The 20,844-nt window shown below is 42.9% G+C and overlaps 1 protein-coding gene across 6 annotated transcripts in view; it reads left to right on the top strand.

The window, feature by feature from the left end:
• Positions 1 to 20,844, top strand: part of SLC12A8 (solute carrier family 12 member 8) — a 113,217-nt gene that overhangs the window by 83,311 nt on the left and 9,062 nt on the right. For all 6 annotated transcript variants that reach the window (XM_061609037.1, XM_061609035.1, XM_061609038.1 and 3 more), the window contains 3 exons: positions 15,775 to 15,921; positions 17,474 to 18,143; positions 20,689 to 20,786. In XM_061609037.1, the coding sequence (XP_061465021.1) occupies positions 15,775 to 15,921; positions 17,474 to 18,143; positions 20,689 to 20,786 (915 nt within the window). The remainder of the gene's footprint in view (positions 1 to 15,774; positions 15,922 to 17,473; positions 18,144 to 20,688; positions 20,787 to 20,844) is intronic.

Consider the following 20,844-nt stretch of genomic DNA (forward strand, 5'->3'; position numbering starts at 1 on the left):
ATTTCAGCTTAAGTTATTCAGATAGGATGCATGTAAGGGAGAAGACAGGGCAGCATGGTGGCTTACAGCACTGGCGGAAGCTGCTTTTGCAGTTGATCAGAGCCGCAACACTAACTTTTTGGTAGTGGCATCACTGTTGCTTACCAGAAGGAGCAGTGGGAAGGTTGGGGCCAATCTGATGCTCCTGCTGGTGCATATACACAGCCCTGACTTCCCCACCACCTCACCTTCCCCTGTTTCCCTCCTGGCAAGTTGCAGCAATGCTGCAGCCTGGAAGCCAGCATGGTAGCTACACCCCACCAAGCAACCGTGTCTGGGTAATGGAGCACAGGAATTTTAACTGAATCATAATTTGCATAAAACATGAGGCATTGGTGATTTAGGAAAGGCTTTCCTGAAAGAATAGTTTTGAGGATGCTTTCAATTTATTTATTTATTTATTTATTTATATTTCGATTTCTATACCGCCCACAGCCAAAAGGCTCTCAGGGTGGTGCACAACAGAGTAAAACACAATAAAATTACAAAGGTCAGTAAAAAGCATACATATTAAACAGTAAAACAGCCTGGTATAAATTGAAAGCTAAAAAATAAATTAAGTTAAAATGCCTGGGAGAATAAAAAGGTTTTAACCTGGCGCCGAAAAGATAAAAGTGTAGGCGCCAGGCGTACCTCATCGGGGAGACTGTTCCATAATTCGGGGGCCACTACTGAAAAGGCCCTGGATCTTGTTACAGCCCTCCGAGCCTCTCTGTGGGTCGGGACTCGGAGGAGGGCCTTTGATGTTGAACGTGGTGAGCGGGTAGGTTCATATCGGGAGAGGCGTTCCGCTAGGTATTGTGGTCCCGCGCCGTGTAAGGCTTTATAAGTCAAAACTAGCACTTTGAATTTAGCCCGGAAACAAATAGGTAGCCAGTGCAAATGAGCCAGGACAGGTGTTATATGTGCGGACCGCCTGGTCCTCGTCAACAGTCTAGCAGCTGCGTTTTGCACTAGCTGTAGTTTCCAAACTGTCTTCAAAGGCATCCCCACGTAGAGTGCATTGCAGTAATCCAATCTAGAGGTTACCAGAGCACGCACAACTGAAGTGAGGTCATCGCTTTCCAGATAGGGGCGTAGCTGGGCTACCAAACGAAGGTGGTAGAATGCATTCCGTGCCACCAAGGCCACCTGAGCCTCGAGAGACAGGAATGGATGGAAAAGAACCCCCAAGCTACGAACCTGTTCCTTCAGGGGGAGTGTAACCCCATCCAGAACAGGTTGAACATCCACCATCTGGGCGGAGAAGGCACTCACCAACAGCGTCTCAGTCTTGTCAGGATTGAGCCTCAGTTTATTAGCTCTCATCCAGTCCATTATAGCGGCCAGGCAACAGTTCAGCACATTAACAGCCTCACCTGATGAAGATGAAAAGGAGAAATAGAGTTGCGTGTCATCAGCATACTGGTGACAACACACTCCAAAACTCCTGATGACCGCACCCAGCGGCTTCATGTAGATGTTAAAAAGCATAGGGGACAGAACTGATCCCTGCGGGACTCCACAATGGAGAGTCCAGGGTATCGAACAATGCTCCCCAAGCCCTACCTTCTGGAGGCGGTCCACCAAGTAGGAGCGGAGCCACTGCCAAGCAGTACCTCCAACTCCCAACTCCGTGAGTCTCCCCAGAAGGATACCATGGTCGATGGTATCAAAAGCAGCTGAGAGATCAAGTAGAATCAACAGAGTTACACTCCCCCTGTCCCTCTCCCGACATAGGTCATCATACAGGGCAACCAAGGCTGTTTCGGTGCCAAAACCGGGCCTAAAACCGGATTGAAGCGGATCTAGATAATCAGTTTCATCCAAGAGCACCTGGAGCTGGCTGGCCACCAAGATAGCTTGAGAGTGTAATGGGGGATAATTTTCAAACATAGACAGTCCTAGGAAGGAGGTGGGGTAGGACTGCCTGATGTTTGTTTTATTAGATTTATATCCCGCCCTTCCTCCCAGTAGGAACCCAGGGCAGCAAACAAAAGCACTAAAAATACTCTAAAGCATAATAAAAACAGACTTTATTAAAACAAACATCCTTAAAAACATATTAAAATGAAACATCTTTAAAAACGTATTTTTTTAAAAAAAAACTTTAAAAACGTATTTTTTAAAAAAAGCTTTTACAGTGCATTAAAAGCAATTCCAACACAGAAGCAGACTGGGATAAGGTCTCTACTTAAAGGGCTTGTTGAAAGAAGAAAGTCTTCAGTAGGTGCCAAAAAGATAACGGAGATGGCACCTGTCTAATATTTCAGGGAAAGGAATTCCAAAGGGTAGATGCCACTACACTAAAGGTCTGTTTCCTATGTTATTCAGAATGGACCTCCTGATTAAATGGTATCTACAGAAGGCCCTCACCTGCAGAGCACAAGGGGTAAAACTGTCTTTCGGGTATCCTGGTCCCAAGCTGTATAGGGCTTTGTACACCAAAACCAGCATCTTGAACTTAGCCCAGTAGCTAATAGGTAGCCAGTGCAACTCATTCAGCAGTGGGGTGACATGTTGGCAATACCCTGCCCCAATGAGCAGTCTCATAACTGCATTTTGCACCAGTTTGCAGCTTCCAGGCCAACTTCAAGGGCAGCCCCACATAGAGCACATTACAGTAATCCAGGCTGGAAGTTACCAGTGCTTGGACAACAGTGGTCAGGTTATCCCGGTCCAGAAATGGCCGCAGCTGCCTTACCAGCTGAACTTGATAAAAGGCACTCCTAGCCACTGAGGTCAACTGGGCCTCTAGCGACAAAGATGGATCCAGGAGCACCCCCAGACTATGAACCTGCTCTTTCAGAGGGAGTATGATCCCATCCAAAGCAGGCAACTGACCAACTATCCAAACTTGGGAACCACCATCCCACAGTGCCTCTGTCTTACTAGGATTCAAACTCAGTTTATCAGCCCACCACCGAGTCCAGGCAGTGGTCCAGGGCTTGCACGGCCTCTCCCAATTCAGATGTTACAGAGAAATAGTGCTGGATAGCATCAGCGTACTGCTGACACCTCACCCCAAATCTCCTGATGCCTGCTCCCAAAGCTTCATATAGATGTTAAACAGTATGGGGGACAAGATGGTACCCTGTGGCACCCCACAGCACAACTGCCACGGCGCCGAAAGACAATTAATTACCCAATGCTATTCTCTGAAAATGACCCTGGAGATAGGATTGGCACCACTGTAAAACAGTGCCTCCGATACCCATCTCACGAAGTCGACCCAGACAAATACCATGGTCAGTGGTATCAAAAGCTGCTGAGAGGTCAAGTACAAGTAACAGGGTTGCACTCCTCCTGTCCTTCTCCCAATAAAGGTGATCCATCAGGGCGACCAAGGCTGTTTCAGTCCCATACCCAGGCTTGAACCCAGAGTGGAATGGGTCAAGATAATCTGTTTCATCCAAAGTACTTGCTGTCCTGCCCAGAGACGAAGGATTCAGACTGAGGCAAGGTGATGTCTTTTTCTCTTTTTATTAGAGTTATGGTTACTTCCAAAGTGGTGTGCTTCATACACCTGTCTACTCTGACTCACTACTTTCCCTAACTATCCTAACTAAGCAGTCTCTGCAGCATTTGGGGACAGTTGACTCAGCACTTGTGCCTTGGAAGACACTGGCTTAAGTAGGGAAGGTTTTTGTGCGTAAGCGGCAGTTCCGCCTGAGTTTCACCGTTTGAAAGTCTCTCTTCTTGCGCTTCCTTGTGCGGGGCAAGGGGGGATGAGTCTCAGCCAGCCCATATGACAGTGGGGCTTCGCTAGGTGACAGCCTGGCCTCGAGAAGCAGGATGCTGATTGGCTGGGAAGCGTTCGAAGTGTCTGGTGGAGATTCCTGCATGGGAGTAGATGGTGTGATTGGAGAGTCGCTTCCCAACTGCTCAGGCGTTGGACTCACAAGCGGGGCAGGAGCTGCCTTGGTGGAAGTGCCGGGCATGGGAGTTTGAGGGCTGCCAGAACCCTCCCCACTCATCTCCCCAAGGAGCCTTGTCCTCATCTGACTCCCCTCTCAGATCTAACTCTCCCTTTGACTGGGGCACAACACTTACAGTTGCTGCACCACAACCATCTCAATCACCTTCCCTAAAAAGGAGGTATTTGCGACCAGGCGGTAGTTGTCACAAACCAATGGGTCCAGGGTGGGCTTTTTCAGGAGCGGTTGGATCACCACCTCTTTCAGGACGGCTGGAACCACTCCCTCCTGCAATGATGCATTGACCACATCCTGGATCCACTCGGTCAAACCCCCTCAGCAAGCTTTAATAAGCCAAGAAGGGCAAGGTTCAAGAGGACACGTTGCTGCCCACATCGTCACAAGCACCTTGTCCACATTATCAGGCCATATCAACTGAAACCAATCCCACAAAGTTGCAGCAGACGTTGCACTGGACACCTCACTGGGGACTACAGTAGATGTGGATGGGGCATCAAGATTGCTACGGAGGTGAACAACTTTACCCTCAAAGTGTCTTGCAAACAATTCACAGTGAGCCTCCGAAGGGTCTAAAACTCCATTTCCTGGAGCTGATGTCAACAGACCCCTACAATATGGAAAAGCTGTGCTGGATGGCTACTTGAGGATGCGACGGTGGCAGAGAAGTGAGCCTTCTTTGCCGCCCTCACCACCATACAGTAGGCATGATTATGATGTTTTACTCGTGCCCAATCAGCCTCACAGCACATCTTTCACCACTTGCTCTCTAGCCATCATCCAGCCTGTTTCATTGCCCTTAGATCACTGGTGTACCAAGGTGCAAACCAGGCTCCACAATGCTCAAGAGCCCAATGCACCTTGCTGTTCCACAGCAGGCTTCAGCAAGGTCACCTGCTCTATCTACTGGGAACTCTCAGAGGGCATTCAGGAATCCTGTGGATTCCATTAGCCTCCAGGGATGAACCATCTTAATCTGGCCACCACCTCTGCAGGGAAGGCTGAAGTCCTGAGCCAGAACACTAGAGGTAACCTCAGCCTGGACATTGAAATCACCCAGGATTATCGTTCTGGGCTCCAATACCATAGCCAAGACAGCCTCTGCCAGCTTGGTCAGAGAAGCTGCCAGGCAGCAGGGTGGATGGTATACCAGCAGCAACCCTAGTTTACTGTCTCCTTGGCCCTATACCAGTTGTAGGCCCTCGCAGTCAGCTCCAGGACAGAGTGGTTTCCTGGTGACAGAGATGGAAGTTCTGTAGACAACAGCAACTCTTCCCCCCAAATCCCTGCAGCCTGGGCTGGTGTTGCACTGAGTATCCATGTGGGCAAAGCTGGGTCAGACCAGCTCTTCCCAGCTCATCTACCCAGGTCTTGGTAATGGACACCAATTCAGCACCTTCATCCACGATCAAATCATGGATGAGTGTGGTCTTACTGTGTACTGATCTGGTGTTAAACAACAGGACACATAGGTCAATGGGCACAGCAGATGAGCAACAAGGAACCTGTCCATGAGAGGAGTGGAAGCGAGGAATAAGGCGTTGGTAGCCTTGCCCTCATCCTCTATGATAGTTCACCACCTCCCCATGGCCATACCTCCCTCTACCCATGATCACTGAAATTGGGGTGGCATCACATCGGAGCGACCAGCCTCCACTGTCAGAAACCTCCTTACTAAGACTCCTGTTAAAATCCTGATATGGACACAACAAGAGCCCACCAACAAAATCTACCTGAACCAGTTATCCCAGTAGGCCTCTGAGAGAATTGGGAACAGTCAGACTCACTCAATAACCCCACACAGGGCACATCCACTCCCCCCGTCTCACTCCCAGGTATGGCCAGCCTTCTGCCAGTTGCAGACTCTCACTCTGAAGGCATCTGGCGACTTTCTCCTATTATTCAGTTTACTGCATAGGTTCTCACTCTGCACAGGAACTACACGTGAGCCATATACCCTCCTCTACATTGGTTAAAAAAAATAGAAGAGGGTAGTGCCCTTGCCCTTGGGACTCCCCAGGGGGCAATCCCTTTGGTGGCAACCCTGCAGGCGGCAGACCCGCCATCTAAGAACAGCCAGACTATTATGCCCCCTGACCCAGCCAGGAGCTGATGCAAGAGGCTGCAGGATTGACTGCACTCTCTCTCTCTGGAGTCAGGGTGAGGCAGGGGGTCCCAGTCCTTGAAGTACTTATTAGGGACTTCAGCTGTCTCTAAAGACAGCAACCCGGAGGAGCAAGCAGCAAGCACCCAGATGCTCAGGTACTCACTCCCAGGGCAGGTCTTCTCCAGTCCCCCAGTGCTGGAGCTGTTCCCTATAGATAGATGAGGATATGCAGAGAGAGAGAGTGCAAAGAGGAAAGATGAAAAATTAGATAAGAGGCAGAAGACCACAACAGTGGGAACTAGACGGTAGAAGCCTGAAGTTGTTGCAGAAAGTGACAGAATCAATTAAAAGCATAAGACCCTTGCTGGATCAGGCCAAAGGACTATTTAGTCAAGCAATCTGTTTCTCACTGTGGCCAACCAGAAGCCTATGGGAAGCCCACAAGTAGGACATGAGGGCAATCATTCTCCTGCTGCTGTTCCTGAGTAACTGGGAGTGAGAGACATGTTGCCTCTGATTCTGGAGATGTATATAGTCCTCATGATTAGAAGCCATTGTCAGAGGTGTGTGTGTGCGCACATGTAGAAACCTCTAACTTTGGTATGACTGGGTTGTGGTCTACTATACAAAGGTAAAGTCACATCCGTTGTTCTGCCCACTGTTGCCTTTGGTCTCCATCCATTGTGGGAATGTGGCACCAGGAAGCTGTCTACAAGGCAATGTTGCCCTCAGGCTAAAAAAGGCTCCCCACCTCTGATCTATGAACAAGTTCAAAAGCATTGGTCCCAATACAGATCCTTGGGGAACCCCACTTCTTATATCCTCTTTGTGAGAACTGCCCTACTCCTTAGCTCCTATTCTGCTTCCTTTTCTTCACCCAGTTACTGCTCTCTAAGAGGATCTGTCGTCTTATTTCATGACTGCTACAGTTTTCCCAGTCTTTCGTGAGGGACTTTGTCAAGGTTTCTGAAAGTGGAGGCTGCTCAATCAAATGTTAGTGGGGCAATGAATTGGCTCCAGGTTTTAGTCTGAACTTTCAAGTGAAAGCACCTTGGACAGCTCCTTGAAAATTTGGACTAAAACCCGGAGCAGATTCACTGCCCCACTGACATTGGAGCCACCAGCCTTCACGGCACCAGATTACTCCTCCCCCCAAATCCACACGTCTGTTGACTTTTCCAAATAATTATAATAGGTTAGTGCGACAGGACGTAATCTTGTAGAAGCTATATTAATTCTTTAAAAAGTGTTATTCTTCTATATGTTTGTTAATTTTAAGAATGCTTTCCCCCAATTTACCTAGAACAGATGTTAAGTTAACCAGATCCCCACCCCGATCCTTTTTTTTTTTTAAGAGCCTGATTTGTACATGAAGGATGGGGAACCATGCAAGACATTGAAATGTTCTTTATGACCTTTGGATATACTCATTGGGCTCGCCCTGATTTCTGATATATTTTCAACACTTTGTAAAGCTAATGGGAATTCTGTTTTAAAGGAAAAAATAGAAAGCAGAGATTCAGGATTCCTAATCCTAAACCAGATACAAGTTTGTATGTGTTCTTAATGATTCTGCAGGCACCTGCTGAAATGTATTCAGTCTTGTCATTAATTCAGTGAGATTTAGATTCTTGAGTGTGTGTATCTTTCCTTTGCTTGCTTTTAAAAAAGCAGACTTAACAGTTAGCACATCTTAATATTTGGAGTTAAAGCCATTGTCAGCACACAGCAATTACCCAGCAATTATTCATGGTCAAGCAAGCAGAATAATTACCACAAAATATTTTGATTTTGTCTTTCAACCACAAGGTTTCCACGATGGCTTGCAAATCAAAACATTAAAATCAACAATTTAGTAAACATTAAAAGCAATGACTTAATTAATCACAAAAATCTATGATTAACATATACTGGAGTCCCATCAGGACTCTGTCATAGGTAGCTATAGTCAAGAGGCTAAGCTGGGAGGTCATGTTAGGAGTCAGTGTCAAGGGGATTAAGCTAGGAAACAAGCCAAGAGCTGGCAGAAACAGAGAAAGACCATCCCTGCCCCAGCCTAAACAGAACATATTTAGAGACCTTCCTTGTTAAATAGAACAGTGGCCAGTCTGGGTGGTCAGAGCCAGTCTAGTACCTAAGAACTCTTTAGTGGCCTGAGGAGATGCTCCAAGTTTTAGGCTTGGTAGCTCAACACATGGGCAGTTGTGCACAGAGTTGTAATTACCAGCTCTAGCAATAGCTGCAGCTCCAGCCAGTACTGACACCACCACCAAGAATAAGCACCAGCACAACAAAACAAATTGATTGCAATATGCTAGGGAAACCAAAAAAATCCACACACACCCCAAAACGGTTCTGTCCTTATTGCTCCTTAAAGCAGAGCAACAGGTTATTCATGTCATCAATTAGACAGCCGCAACTGTAGATCACAGATGACCAAACTGTGTTGCGCAAGCCATATGTGGCTTCTGGAAGAATTGGGATGGATGTGAGGGGAAGAAGAGAGGACTGTGGAGGTTTTCAGATTTGCCAAGCAAATCCCACCAAGAGTTGTGCCAGCATAAACCTGCTCTTACTTGTTCCAAAGGTTATTCTGCAGATTGTTTTATTTATTTTATTTTCAGCATTTGTATGCCAATCCGTAACATAAACTTCCCTGGGCAGCTTATAGTAAATGGTAATTTGCGCAACAAACAAGGTGGGAATTACTGCCTAAAAATAACACTTTTAGCTCTAGCCAAGATAGAGGTCCACTTCCTTTTTGAAAATCCCACTCTAAATTTACTGTGGAAAATTGATTTGGGCAGCTTACATTCTCTTACAGAACTCAGTATTACTACCTCTTAGTGCAATCCCACTGTTAAGAGCCTTAAGAATTAAAGTAGCCAATACTCCCAAAGTAAATGTTCTTTATTGTTCAATGTATCCCATTCCTTCATTAGAACTACAGATCAAATTAAAATCATTGAAAAATCACATTGGCTCTCTTTCAGAAAGCAAATCATACACTTTCATATGTGGTCTAGTATAACTGCAATAAAAGTAAGACGATTGTTAAGTACTCGACATTCACCAGAATATTAAATACTCGACATTCCATGATAATGGATATATATATATATATATATATATATATATATAGCCAATTTGTAATCATAAAGTCTATATAAAAGGTTTCTCTCGCTAGCTTATTGTGATTGGAATTAAAAAATTGTTGGTCTGAAAGTCCAGAGGTACATGGATTTTTAAGGACAGAATTCAGCAAGTTACCCATATATGATCAATAACAGTTTCCTTATTGTCCAAATGCCTGGTCTGAGGTCACATGGTATAGACATCTTGCTGAAGTTAAGCAGATATGGGTCTGGGCAAATGATGGAAAGATCTGTCAGTTCTGGTTCTCTCAGTTGCTCATTTTTCCAATCTTAAAATCAGTTCTCCACCTTTCTGTAGCAATTTGTGATTTCTTAAAAAAAATTGTCATGAAAATTCTGCGTTTTAGTGTGAATTACTCCTAATAGACACATGTTTGTATGCAGTTTTGACTAAAGTACACATTTTTGCAAGCAATTTCTCCTAACAGAATGCATTTTTGTATTTTATTTTCACGGATATATTCATTTTTATGCACACTTTCCCCTAATATATGCATTTTTGTAAATCCTATTTGATTGGAGAACTGTATCACAAAATTTGGATAAGCATGAATTTCGAAGGATGGCTGTGTTTTGGTTCTCATACTGTTCAGAAACTGCAAATTTGATAGATTCAGCTTCAAATTCAAACTGAATTGAATTTCTTTCCCATCCCTAGTCTGGCCAATACTTGCATAGCAAATCACATGTTGGTAGGCACAACCGGGTCCTCTGTAACAGTGGGCACACCTCTCCCCCGCGTACCAGAGTTTAGCATAGCTAGCGGAGGGAAATATCTGCTTCATTCAACACACATCCACACTCCACCCCAGCAGTGCAGATTGGGGGTTAGAATTGTTCTGTAAGTGTGTTTCATGTAAAAAACAAAAAACAATCCATCAAATTCAATTTGTAGTGCTATGATTTAGCATGAGGAAGATGAGCCACAGCAACCTTTTGGCTCACATGCTCCCTCTTCCTCCTGCAGAACGGCCATGAGGCTTCTGTTTTAGTTTAGCCACAGCTTGTCATCACATCTGAGCCCAGACAATCTGATTATCCTTAATTATGGTTTATTAAAGCAAGCCAACTTCAAGCCATAAGCTATAAAATTGGCTTGCTTCAACAAACCATAGTTCAGGGTTTGGACATAACGCTAAAAAGTAGTTAATCTAAAATGGAAGCAAAAGCTTTCATTTTCCCTGTAGCCATACCAGAGGAGACGAATGGAATGGAAGAGCATGTGAGCCAAAGGGTTGTTGTGGTTCATCCTCATGTTCTGTGTTTTAGCATTATGCATGAACACAGTGCCCTAGTTCACATGTAACACTAAATCAAACATGAGCAAGCAAATGTGCAGACTCCCAGAGGGGAGATCATGGCTGCTTAGCTCGTCCTCGATCATTTTGCTGCTGTGCTGTGATGTGCCGAGCATTGTTTTGGCTTAGCATGGCATCCAAACCTAGGCTCATGGTTTAGCTGTCCCAGACAAGCTATGAGCTGTAATCCATAGGACAAACTTTAGCTACATCTTATGGTTTCTTTCGTAGTCTCATATTGCCAAGTGCTTAAGGCCGGAGCCAGACAATTCATTTTCAAAGAACTGACAGTGTGCTGAGAGAGGTTTCATTTATCATAATGCACCCACACATTTCTTGTATCTCACGGTTACCTTTCTCTAGTTTTTTAAATAATAGAAAAATCTGTTTGCCAGAGAGGACTGTGGGATATACTCACTGGATCCAGGTACCTGATTTACAGCTGAACTGACAGTTAGTGTTCACACAGCTTTGAAACTAAGTGGAATTTGAGCCAGTTTCCTAAGTTGTACAGCAGACATGTATCATTGTACCATCCTTTGGGAAGCCAACTGCCTAATATAATTCTTACTGTGGGATTGCCTGTGGCCATTTTTCTTACGTAAAATATTCTTGCTGCTAAGGAGACCCAAGCACACCTTTAGTTTTATGAGGGGTGTGTGAAAGATACAGGAAGCATGAACTGGATTTATGGGAAGGGGCTTTCAGCATAGATTCATAAACTCATTCAGTCATCATTGGCAAGGAACAGTAGCATTTTATATGTTCTAATTTTAGAAACCAGTTGTCTTTGTGTCATAACTATATTTCAGCCTTCTTTCTAACAATATTTTCAAGACAGCTTTACCTTCTACCTGTAATATGGACTCTCAACGTTAGAAGACTCTCCCTAGCCAGCATACTTTGACAGCTGTTTGTCTGTATCACTTGACTTTGCTGCTTCACCATATTTTGTTGTGCTTTAAAAAAAGTAAATGACTGCTAGCTCATCTGTTTAACAAGCCTGAACAATTTGTGACCCACCAACTTTAAAAAACAAACTACAAGACATGCATTTTAGATCTCCAGGGGCTCAGTAAACTTCCTGGATTTGCTGCCACCATCGGACTGCAAAAATAGGATATTGAATGGTTGTTAGTGGGTTGCCTTTATGAGTCACAAGTTATTAATAATCAATTTTAATCCAGCTGTTTCTCTGATGATCTTGGGATAGCACTTGTGTTCTACCATATTCTCCTCACAACACTCTTGTAAGGTAGATTAGGCTGAGAAATAGTGACTATCCTTTTTCTCATAATATGTATTCAGTGGGTTCAATAGAGAAGAAGTTTGGCTGTTCCTTTTAGCAAACAGGGAAAATGCAAGCCGTATGGAAAACTCTAGTTTAAATTTTGCTTTTTGGGAAAGCAGTCTACTCAGCAAATTCTTTTGAGCCCATTTCTATGCATCATGAAAACACAGGAATCAGGAGACAAGGGTTTTCTTTCTATTTCGAGCATACAAGGTGCTGATGATAAATAAAAGGATTAAAATATGCTAACAGCAGCACAATTCACTGGTCTTGCATGAGAAATATATTCTGTAAAAAATTGATGGTAGAATATTTGTCGTGTTCTTTAAGAAACACTGTCTTCAAATGCAATTTTAGTTAACTTGGGGAGAGGGATAAGGAAATGAAGTAATGGAATGTGAGAGGTGATCAAACTAGAATTAAGAATTTTATCAAGAATTTGACTTCATTAAGTGTGTGTACTTTTGACCATCAAAATGAAAAGGCAACTTCTCCCAAGTCGTGAATAGAATGTCAAATAGCACTTTCAAACACAAATCTTTTGGGTAATTAAAATTATATGCAAAGCTTAAAACAAGCAACTGTTTGTTTTCAAGTGCACAGTGAGATGACTTTTAAAATGTGTTGTTATAGTTGGTAGCAATGCTATTTTCAATTTAGGTATTTATTCAATTGTTTATTTTCCAGCTGAAGTCTTATATCCCTTGCCCCAAACCTTCCCTGTTTCTTCTTACTTTTCATGTGTTAGTGCAGTTTTACTGTACAGGAAGAAAGAAGCTTAGTCTGGTTTTTGTGACGGCTTTATAGGTTTTGAAATACTACATGAATTTTTTATCTCCCTTGTGCTGCACACTGCTTTTATATATTAAAAAAACCCTTAAGCTGTGATCTTAAAGACACTTACTAGGAAGAAAGCCCAACTGAACAAAGTGGGAGTGACTTCTGAGTAAACATGCATAGGGGTTTGCTTTTAGAATACACCATGTTTTCTTGGGGATCTTAATATTTTCTTAGGAAAATAAATATTAATTATTAGTAGTATTAGTATCAACAATACCAATAATGCATGTGAGCTGGGAAAGGGACACAGCTCAGTGACAGAGCATCTGTTTTCCATGCACAAGGCCCCAGGATCAATCCCTGACAGCTCAAGGTAGGCCTGGAAATATCCTTTTTCTGAAACTCCGTAGAGCTGCTGCCAGTCAGTGTAGATGACACTGAGCTAGATGGACCAATGGGCTTAATTCAGTATAAGGCACCTGCCTGCTTTCAGATTGCATTTAAATATTAGAGAATATGAAGATCCTGCAGAGAATGATGAAGCCAACTGTTTCCCATCATCATGTGTACTAATGAAGCACCACATTATATTCCCATGTAAGATTTCTGCCTGACGGACTGGCCTCAGAGGTTGATCTATGCAACAGGAAAGCACTGAAGCAGCAGCAGTAGTTATAGTGAAGAGTGTGGGCCTAGTGACAGATAGGATAAGGCTGCTTGCTATTAAGCATCGTCTAGTATGCTGCTACCTGGTAATATCTTATTTGACTTCTGGGCAAGCCTACTCTGTCCACCTTTTTAATAGATTTTCAGACCTTGCAAGTATCGAGTAGGGAATATGTAATACAGAATGGAACGCTGAGCTGAGGCCTGTAGCTATTGGCATGGTAAGAAAAGAAACATGAGAGAGAGCTAGTTTTCTTTTGTTAGTATGCATAAAAAAGTTTAGGTGGATAACCTGATCAAATGCAAGTGTTCTCTCTGCAAACTCCTTAAACGACTAGATTGTTACATGCTCATATAGTTTGAAAAGGGAAATATTTGCACATTTAAGACAGAAAGATAAGGACATAATCCACCCAGTGTTCATGCTTGTGCAAGCCTGTTGATATGACACAGGAGCTGCCTTTTGGAGCCTCTGTCCAAAATCAATAACTTCACTGAATCATTTGGAACATGTTTTAGAAGAACATTTGATTTAAATGCAAGATTTGATCTGGTTTATTCCATATAACAAATAAACATCTAAAATGGGTTTTCTTCACTAGGCAGATAGATGGGATCATCTTTCAGCTATCGGGAGGCTTTTAGTTTTGTGTGCCTTTCTCTGTTTGATGATCTAGCTACATAAGTGCACTCCCTTGAAATAAAACTCTCTTCAAGCTTGCTTCCAGTATGTAAATAGAATAGAATATCTGCTGCATTTCCTGTTAGCGGTACAGGTTTCTTGCTATTAACTGCAAAGTGGAGCTCTTTCCATGGAAATTGCTTCACTCTTTTCATAGCTCATACTTGCTAGCTCTGCAGAGCAAATTAAAGTGTATTCTTTCATGTTGTTAATTAGAGGTGAAATATCCACCAGGATGTTTTCCTGGGCAAGCTTAACTGAAATGTCACATTTTAAATTGTACTTGAACAGCTGCCATTCTTTTCAGTGATCATTTTTTGAGAGCTTCCCAGTGGATTGTGAGCCATGCTTTCCACCCCCATCCCTTTTGGTCAGGTTCTTCACAGTTTAAATTTCAACCTGGTCCCGAACACATTTACTTGGAAGGAATTATTCTTAACATACTGTATTTCAAGGGTACAAAGCTTTGCACATGAATTGTCTCAATAATCCTTATGCCAGCCTTATTTCAGCCTTCTGTAATTCTAGAATAATGCTGTTATCCCTAAAATACCAATGGGAGCTGAAATAGAGATAGTAGCAGTACACCTTAGGCCACTTGGTGAATTAATGGGTGAGATGATGTTTGGGCTCCAGGCTTACCAACTCACCATTATACTACATCAGCTCCCTTGTGTAACCTCCCTTGTCCCAGGGTATGGTCTGAAAGCATGTGAGGCCGCCACCTTCCTAAAGCTAAGGAAGTCTGGGCCTGATCAGTGACTGGATGAGAGACCACCTTGGAACCAAATGTATGCCACCTTGAGTTCCTTGATGAAAAAAAGGTGGGGTATAAATGTAAGAAAATAAGCAAATAACCCCCACAGATATCCAGGGCTGGTGCCCAAGACAGTTTTAGGCAAAGCTGAAGACGTACCTCTTGTCCCTGGTGTTTTACACCTGAGATGTATATTTTTATAATCCACCCTAGTTTGTGATTTTAGATTGTTTTTAATTATTTTAATGCTGTATTTTAAAATTGTTATAACCCACCCTAGGACCTTTGGGTGAAAGGCAGGTAATAAATATTATTATTATTTTGCTGCCTGATGTGGAACAGCAAATGACCGCTTACTGGGAGGAATGGCGGGATATAAATCAAATAATAAATTAAATAAATAAATGACACACCCATCCCCCAGTCAAGGTGCATAATATCCATGCCTGACCAAGTTATTTTGAACCCTGTGGCACAAAATTCCACAAGTGTGCCTCCCTGGGAGCAGAAGTACAATAACGTAAATGAAATAACTAACACTGGGTGGAGACACACTTACTGTTGTGCTGGTTTCAGTACATCTCTACCTCTTGTCTCAAAACTGGGGCACACGATGCTAGTCAAACTCTGCCCCTTTGTACTCTTAAAACCTCAGTGGATTGGCTCCAGTGCGTTTTTTATTCAGCTTCAGGAAGGTTTTGTAACTGATTGGTAGATCGATCCCTTTGTCTTCTAGGTATGGCCAATGGAAATGCTTTGCTGTAGGCTCAGGCGAAGACAGTGATTGGTCCAATGCTTTGCCATGGGTGGTCCTCAAAGGTCTGAAGGCAGCAGTAGGGAAGATAGATGTGGCCAGCAGAGGGCACTTTCCTTCAAAATGCAGCCAGAAAAACCATTCTGGCTGCTTTTAAAGAGAGCTGCTTTTAAAGTGTGCCCACAGCCACTTTGTGTCCTTTCAAAACATCCATATCAGCTGCTTCAGGCAGCCACCTCACTCTCCCTAATGGTAGAACTGGCCCTGTATTTTATGCATTGGATTATAACATTAATCAAGAAGTGCATCATTTTTTGCTTTTTCATTTTAGGTATCCTTGGTGGGATTCTTATTCTTACTGGGTTTGTACATTTCATCTTTAGCATCCTGCATGGGAGGCCTCTATGGAGCACCACGAATCCTTCAGTGCATTGCCCAAGAGAAAGTGGTTCCAATTCTTTCATTTCTTGGACAAGGAGTAAGTAAACAAAGATCTCAGATTCATCTGCCTTTTCAGTACACAAAAGGTCAGACATGCGTCCATTTGGTTTATTGGGTATATTTTGCCAAAATAGTAACTGACTGATAATTAAGTTTCCAGAAGCAGAGGGATATTTGGATCTCCAGTCAGTCTGAGTAGGAAATACTGTAATCTTCCAAATTTTGTGTAAGAGAAAACCCAAACAAGCTTCTAAACCATGAACTTTATTTGGAATGGGCTTTCATTCCACATTGTTAGTATTTCATCTACTACCTCTCAACATATCCCTGTATTTTTCTTTGCCAAATGATTCCAAAGTCTTTTGTTGTGGGGCAGTGTTCCTACAGAGAAACTTTTCTCTGAAAGCTGGACTTAAAAAATACTCTCCACCAGAAGAGATACTATGTAAAGTGTGGTTCCCCATTAAACCTCTCAATCTGCTGCATAATAAAATGTTTCTGTTTGCTCAGACAAATAACATGCACTTGCTGTCTCTTTGTGTGCATTTTTTCCTTTGGAAATATCTGCTGAGCAGGGGCTGGGAGAGGGATCTGTAATGCGACTGAGGTGTGGCTAACCCTTTCCTCCCCACTGCAATCCAAGAGAAAATACCCCACTCCCAAACTTTGGAATGGGAGCTTTCATTGTCACTAATGAGAACTCCACTGTTCCCCAGGTTAATAGCTTAAGGGAGTGCATGGTTTACATTGGGGCATGGGAGGGGGTGGGGAAGAGGGTTACATTTTCTGCAGCAGCTCTTTGTTGTTATAAATAAAAATGAATGTGTAATGGTAGTTCCACTGGTGTGACCTTCTTTAGGCCAGGCTACAACCCACTTTTGAGTCCCAGTCAACAAGCTGAAGACCATAAAGCAAAGCACAACACTCTCCTATATTCATCACCTTGACAATTTCTTACTGTGATTCATGGCCCAAAGAATGTTCTATCACTGAGCTATGGCCCTTTCCCAGCTGGCATGCATTACTGTTGTTGTTGTTGGTGGTGGTGGTGGTGGTATTGGTATTACTGTTATTGTTTGTTTTTAAAGATCTCTATATTTCTATTTCAATAAAGACAACAGTGTTACTGTCTAGGACTAGGTCCTTAAAAACAGTATAATCTGCCATCTGTCCTAACAACTCCCATAACACCGTTATTTTTGTATTTGAAAAATTCTCTTTTCTATTAACAAATAACTACGGAAGAAACAAAGAGATCATTTCCTCCTGTTTGAATAAGTTTAGTACAAAGCATTTGCAAAGGAAAATATAGTTTGGAAATGATATTTTACAGGAGTGTATTGGCTGTTTAAATGCCCCCACTCAGTTTATGGAGAGAGGACCATCCCTTTGTGGGGTCATGAGCAATTACAAACACTCTTCATCCCCCTTTCCCTAACAGTGCCTCTTCTTCCTAGGGTAATGAAATCGTTTAGGAGTAGGAGGTGGACATGACAGATAGATCTGCATATTTAGAATATTATCTGGAGAGATGATACATTGTTACTGCCCATACATAACAGTATGCATATATTTTGTTTTTAATATAGAAAGGTCCAAACAGAACCCCAGTGGCTGCAATCTGCTTAACAAGCCTTATCACCATGGCCTTCGTTTTCATTGGCCAAGTGAATGTCCTCGCTCCAATAGTCACCATAAACTTCATGCTTACATATATTGTGGTGGATTACTCCTATTTCTCTGTCTCCATGAGCTACAACCTTCAGCAGAACTCCAAAAAGCTGCTGAGAGAAGATTCCAGGGTTGTGTTAGGCTGTTCTCGGCCATTAATACTTGACAAACCATCCTGTTATGGATCAGATGGAATAATTCAAGGTAGATCGGATGGCACCTTGCTAGAATTCACAAAAGACATGGACCATCTTTTTAGGCCTCTCAGTCAAGATGCAGGGGCTAGTCTTGAGGGAAAAGAAATGAACAAGGGTGTTATCCAAATAGTGAAGCAGAGGAAGCAAAAGAAGGCAGCCAAACAAACATTACAAGACAGCTTTCTCTTGGATCTTGATAATAACATTGGCTCTGCTCAGGAGCTTTGCAATGATGACTTGGAATCCAATGACAAAAATATGCAGAGCTTTTCAGAATTGAATTACCAGGATAAGGAGAGTGCTACAGCCATAGAACTCAAGCAGAAGCAGGACCAAGATGGAGGCCAACATTTTGAAGAGATGCAGAAAATTGCCAGTCAGAAAATGGAAGGTAACCAGAGGCACAATGAAATCTGTATTTTAATGAAGAATCTTGCTGGTATTCTTCCATAGGCAAGACCAGAGATCAGTTTTATGGGGTCAGTCTATCAAACCTGGCAACAATATTTTTTATGTATAAGCAAGCATAGAGTCCATTTTAATGATTCATAAGAGATTCTAACCTAATCTAATTTGCCTATGGAAAAACTACCCAGATTTAATTCAGTGCATGAATGTTTACTGTTTACAACATTCAGTCCAGTGATCCTTCATAAATACAACACTAGGAGATGCTTTATTTATTGTTACTTTGACATGGGAAGGAATCGGTTCCAAATGTAAACATCCTAAACATCCAATTCTCCATTATTTATAAGCAGAAATGACTGTGATGATCATCATCAGATAATTGTGATTATGGTTTAGAAATTAAATTCATTCTATTTCATGCCTGGATATTTTCCCCCTTTTAAAACTTTGCTTTCTGTATAATTGTAGTGTGAAAACCCCCCGAGGCATGCAACATTCAGTAGCTATACTCAGTAAAAGCTGTTCTTATCTAAAGAGTCCTATTAGAATAGCTCATATCTTGGACTGCTGTGTTATCTGAACATAATTTCCAGATTCTGTGACCAGAATGCATAATGCATTTTTAAATGAGCACATAAGAACATAAGAAGAGCCTGCTGGATAAAGCCAGTGGCCCATCTAATCCAGCATCCTGTTATCACAGTGACCAACCAGATGCCTATGGGAAGCCCACAAGCAAGAACGGAGTGAAACAGCACTCTCCCCTCCTGCAGGTTTCTAGCAACTGGTATTCAGAAGCCTCTGGCCATGGAGGCAGAGTATAGCCATAGTGGCTAGAAGCCACTGATAGTCTTAGGCTCCATTAATATTCTTATTGAGGCATAATTACTGCTACTATTTATTTTTTTTTTGCAAGGAAGTAGTGAGATAGTGATAGGAAGGAGATGGACAAAGGTTAAGAGCTAGAGTCCTGAGCTGGCCAGCTGTAGTTTTACATGTACCAGCAACATATTTACGTTCCTTGGAAAACTTGGAGCTTGTAAGGAAAGCCCCAAAAATCTGCTTGGTAGGGAAAAGATTGCTACTTGTGCCTCACCAGACTTCTACCCCAGTGGAACTGCCATTGAACAAGCCCTTCATTTCAGCTATGGTCTTGAGCAGCCACCAGTAGCCTTTCCTCAATAGGGGTTTTGGGGATGGGTGGGAGTAAACACTATATCTGGAATTGAATTTCTGATAGGAAGAGGGAAGAAGCAGAACTGTGGCCAAGCACAAATGGGATGGCTTGTTGTTGTTATTGTTAATATTATTGCCCACCCTTCGCCAGCAGGTCCCAAGGTGGGTTACAACAGTCCAAAATTCAGTATAAAAGCAATGAAAATGAATTACATTCACAAGAATAGTACCAAAGACCAGGGGAAAGAGGTGCATCTTAGCATTCACCTCTATGGGAGGGAATTCCACAACTTAGTGGTGACTGTTGGAATGTATGAGGTTCAACTCCAACTTGGTGGGTCGAGGCTGCATGGGGTTAAAAAGGGTAGCTAGGGAGGAGACCTCTTTGTTGTCAGGCTATACCTGTCCTTTGATCCTTGCCGTCTCTCCCCCTCCTGCTAGACTGATATGCAAAGGAAGTTGATCCCAGTTCCTTCCCCCTTCCCAGTTCCTTCTTCTCTCTCGAGAGGGGAGCAGACATTTTTCCTTTGTCTCTCCCTCTCAACCAGCATGAGGGCTGCACTGGGACCAGTGCAGACTGCTCCAATATAGCTAGTTAGCTAGATATAGGACTCTTTCCTATCAAGCATGTACTTCCAGAATAAAGTAATTGTTTCTTATTTTACAGCTTAAAGTCTCTGTCTGACTAATTTGCAGGGAAGGTAGAATCTTAGCAAAGATTCAAACACACACACATAAGCTCGCTCAATACACTCCGCTCTGCTACGCAACTCAGTAGAATTCTGACAGAGACTACAAAGGATGCCCTCTCCTGCCCCCCCTAAACATCTGAGGGTGGTGGAACTACCACAAAGGTCGCCTCTGCTGATCTTAACACCCGAGAGGGTCTGTAGGGAAGGAAGCAGTCTGTCTCTCCGATATTTGGGGCCTAAGTCATTTAGGGCTTTTATACGCAATTGGGCCCAGAAATGAACTGGCAACCAGTGCAACTGTTTTAGAATGGAGTTCATATGAGTTCTGAAAGAAACCCCAGCCAGTAATCCGGCCACTGCATTTTGAACCAGTTGAAGTTTCCGAGCCATCTTCAAGGGCAGCCCCACATAGAGAGCATTCCAACAATTCAATCTGGAAGTTACCAGAGCATGGAGTACTGTTGCGAAGTCATCTCTATCCAAAAGGGGCCACAGCTGGCAAATCAGTTAGAGCTTGAAATATTGGTTCAAGCATGATGTATGCACAATTAAAGTTGATATTTCTCAGGAGTATTTTGATGCCTAGGACTGACCGTTCTGAGCTTATCCATTTTTGTTTTATTCTAATTATTCTACTCTCTCTCTCTCCTTCTGTAGATTTCAACGTAAAACAACAAAGCCAAGAACTAGAAATTCAGAAAATGCCAGCATCCTTCTACTCCAGACTCTGTGACCGTTGGGTTTCCCTTGTTGGTGTGAGTTAATCACTAATATTACAAATATTTCTTTAGGATGATAAGCAAGTAGGCAAAA

This window comes from Rhineura floridana, chromosome 2 (assembly GCF_030035675.1).
Source record: "Rhineura floridana isolate rRhiFlo1 chromosome 2, rRhiFlo1.hap2, whole genome shotgun sequence".
NCBI classification, from domain to species: Eukaryota; Metazoa; Chordata; class Lepidosauria; order Squamata; family Rhineuridae; genus Rhineura; species Rhineura floridana.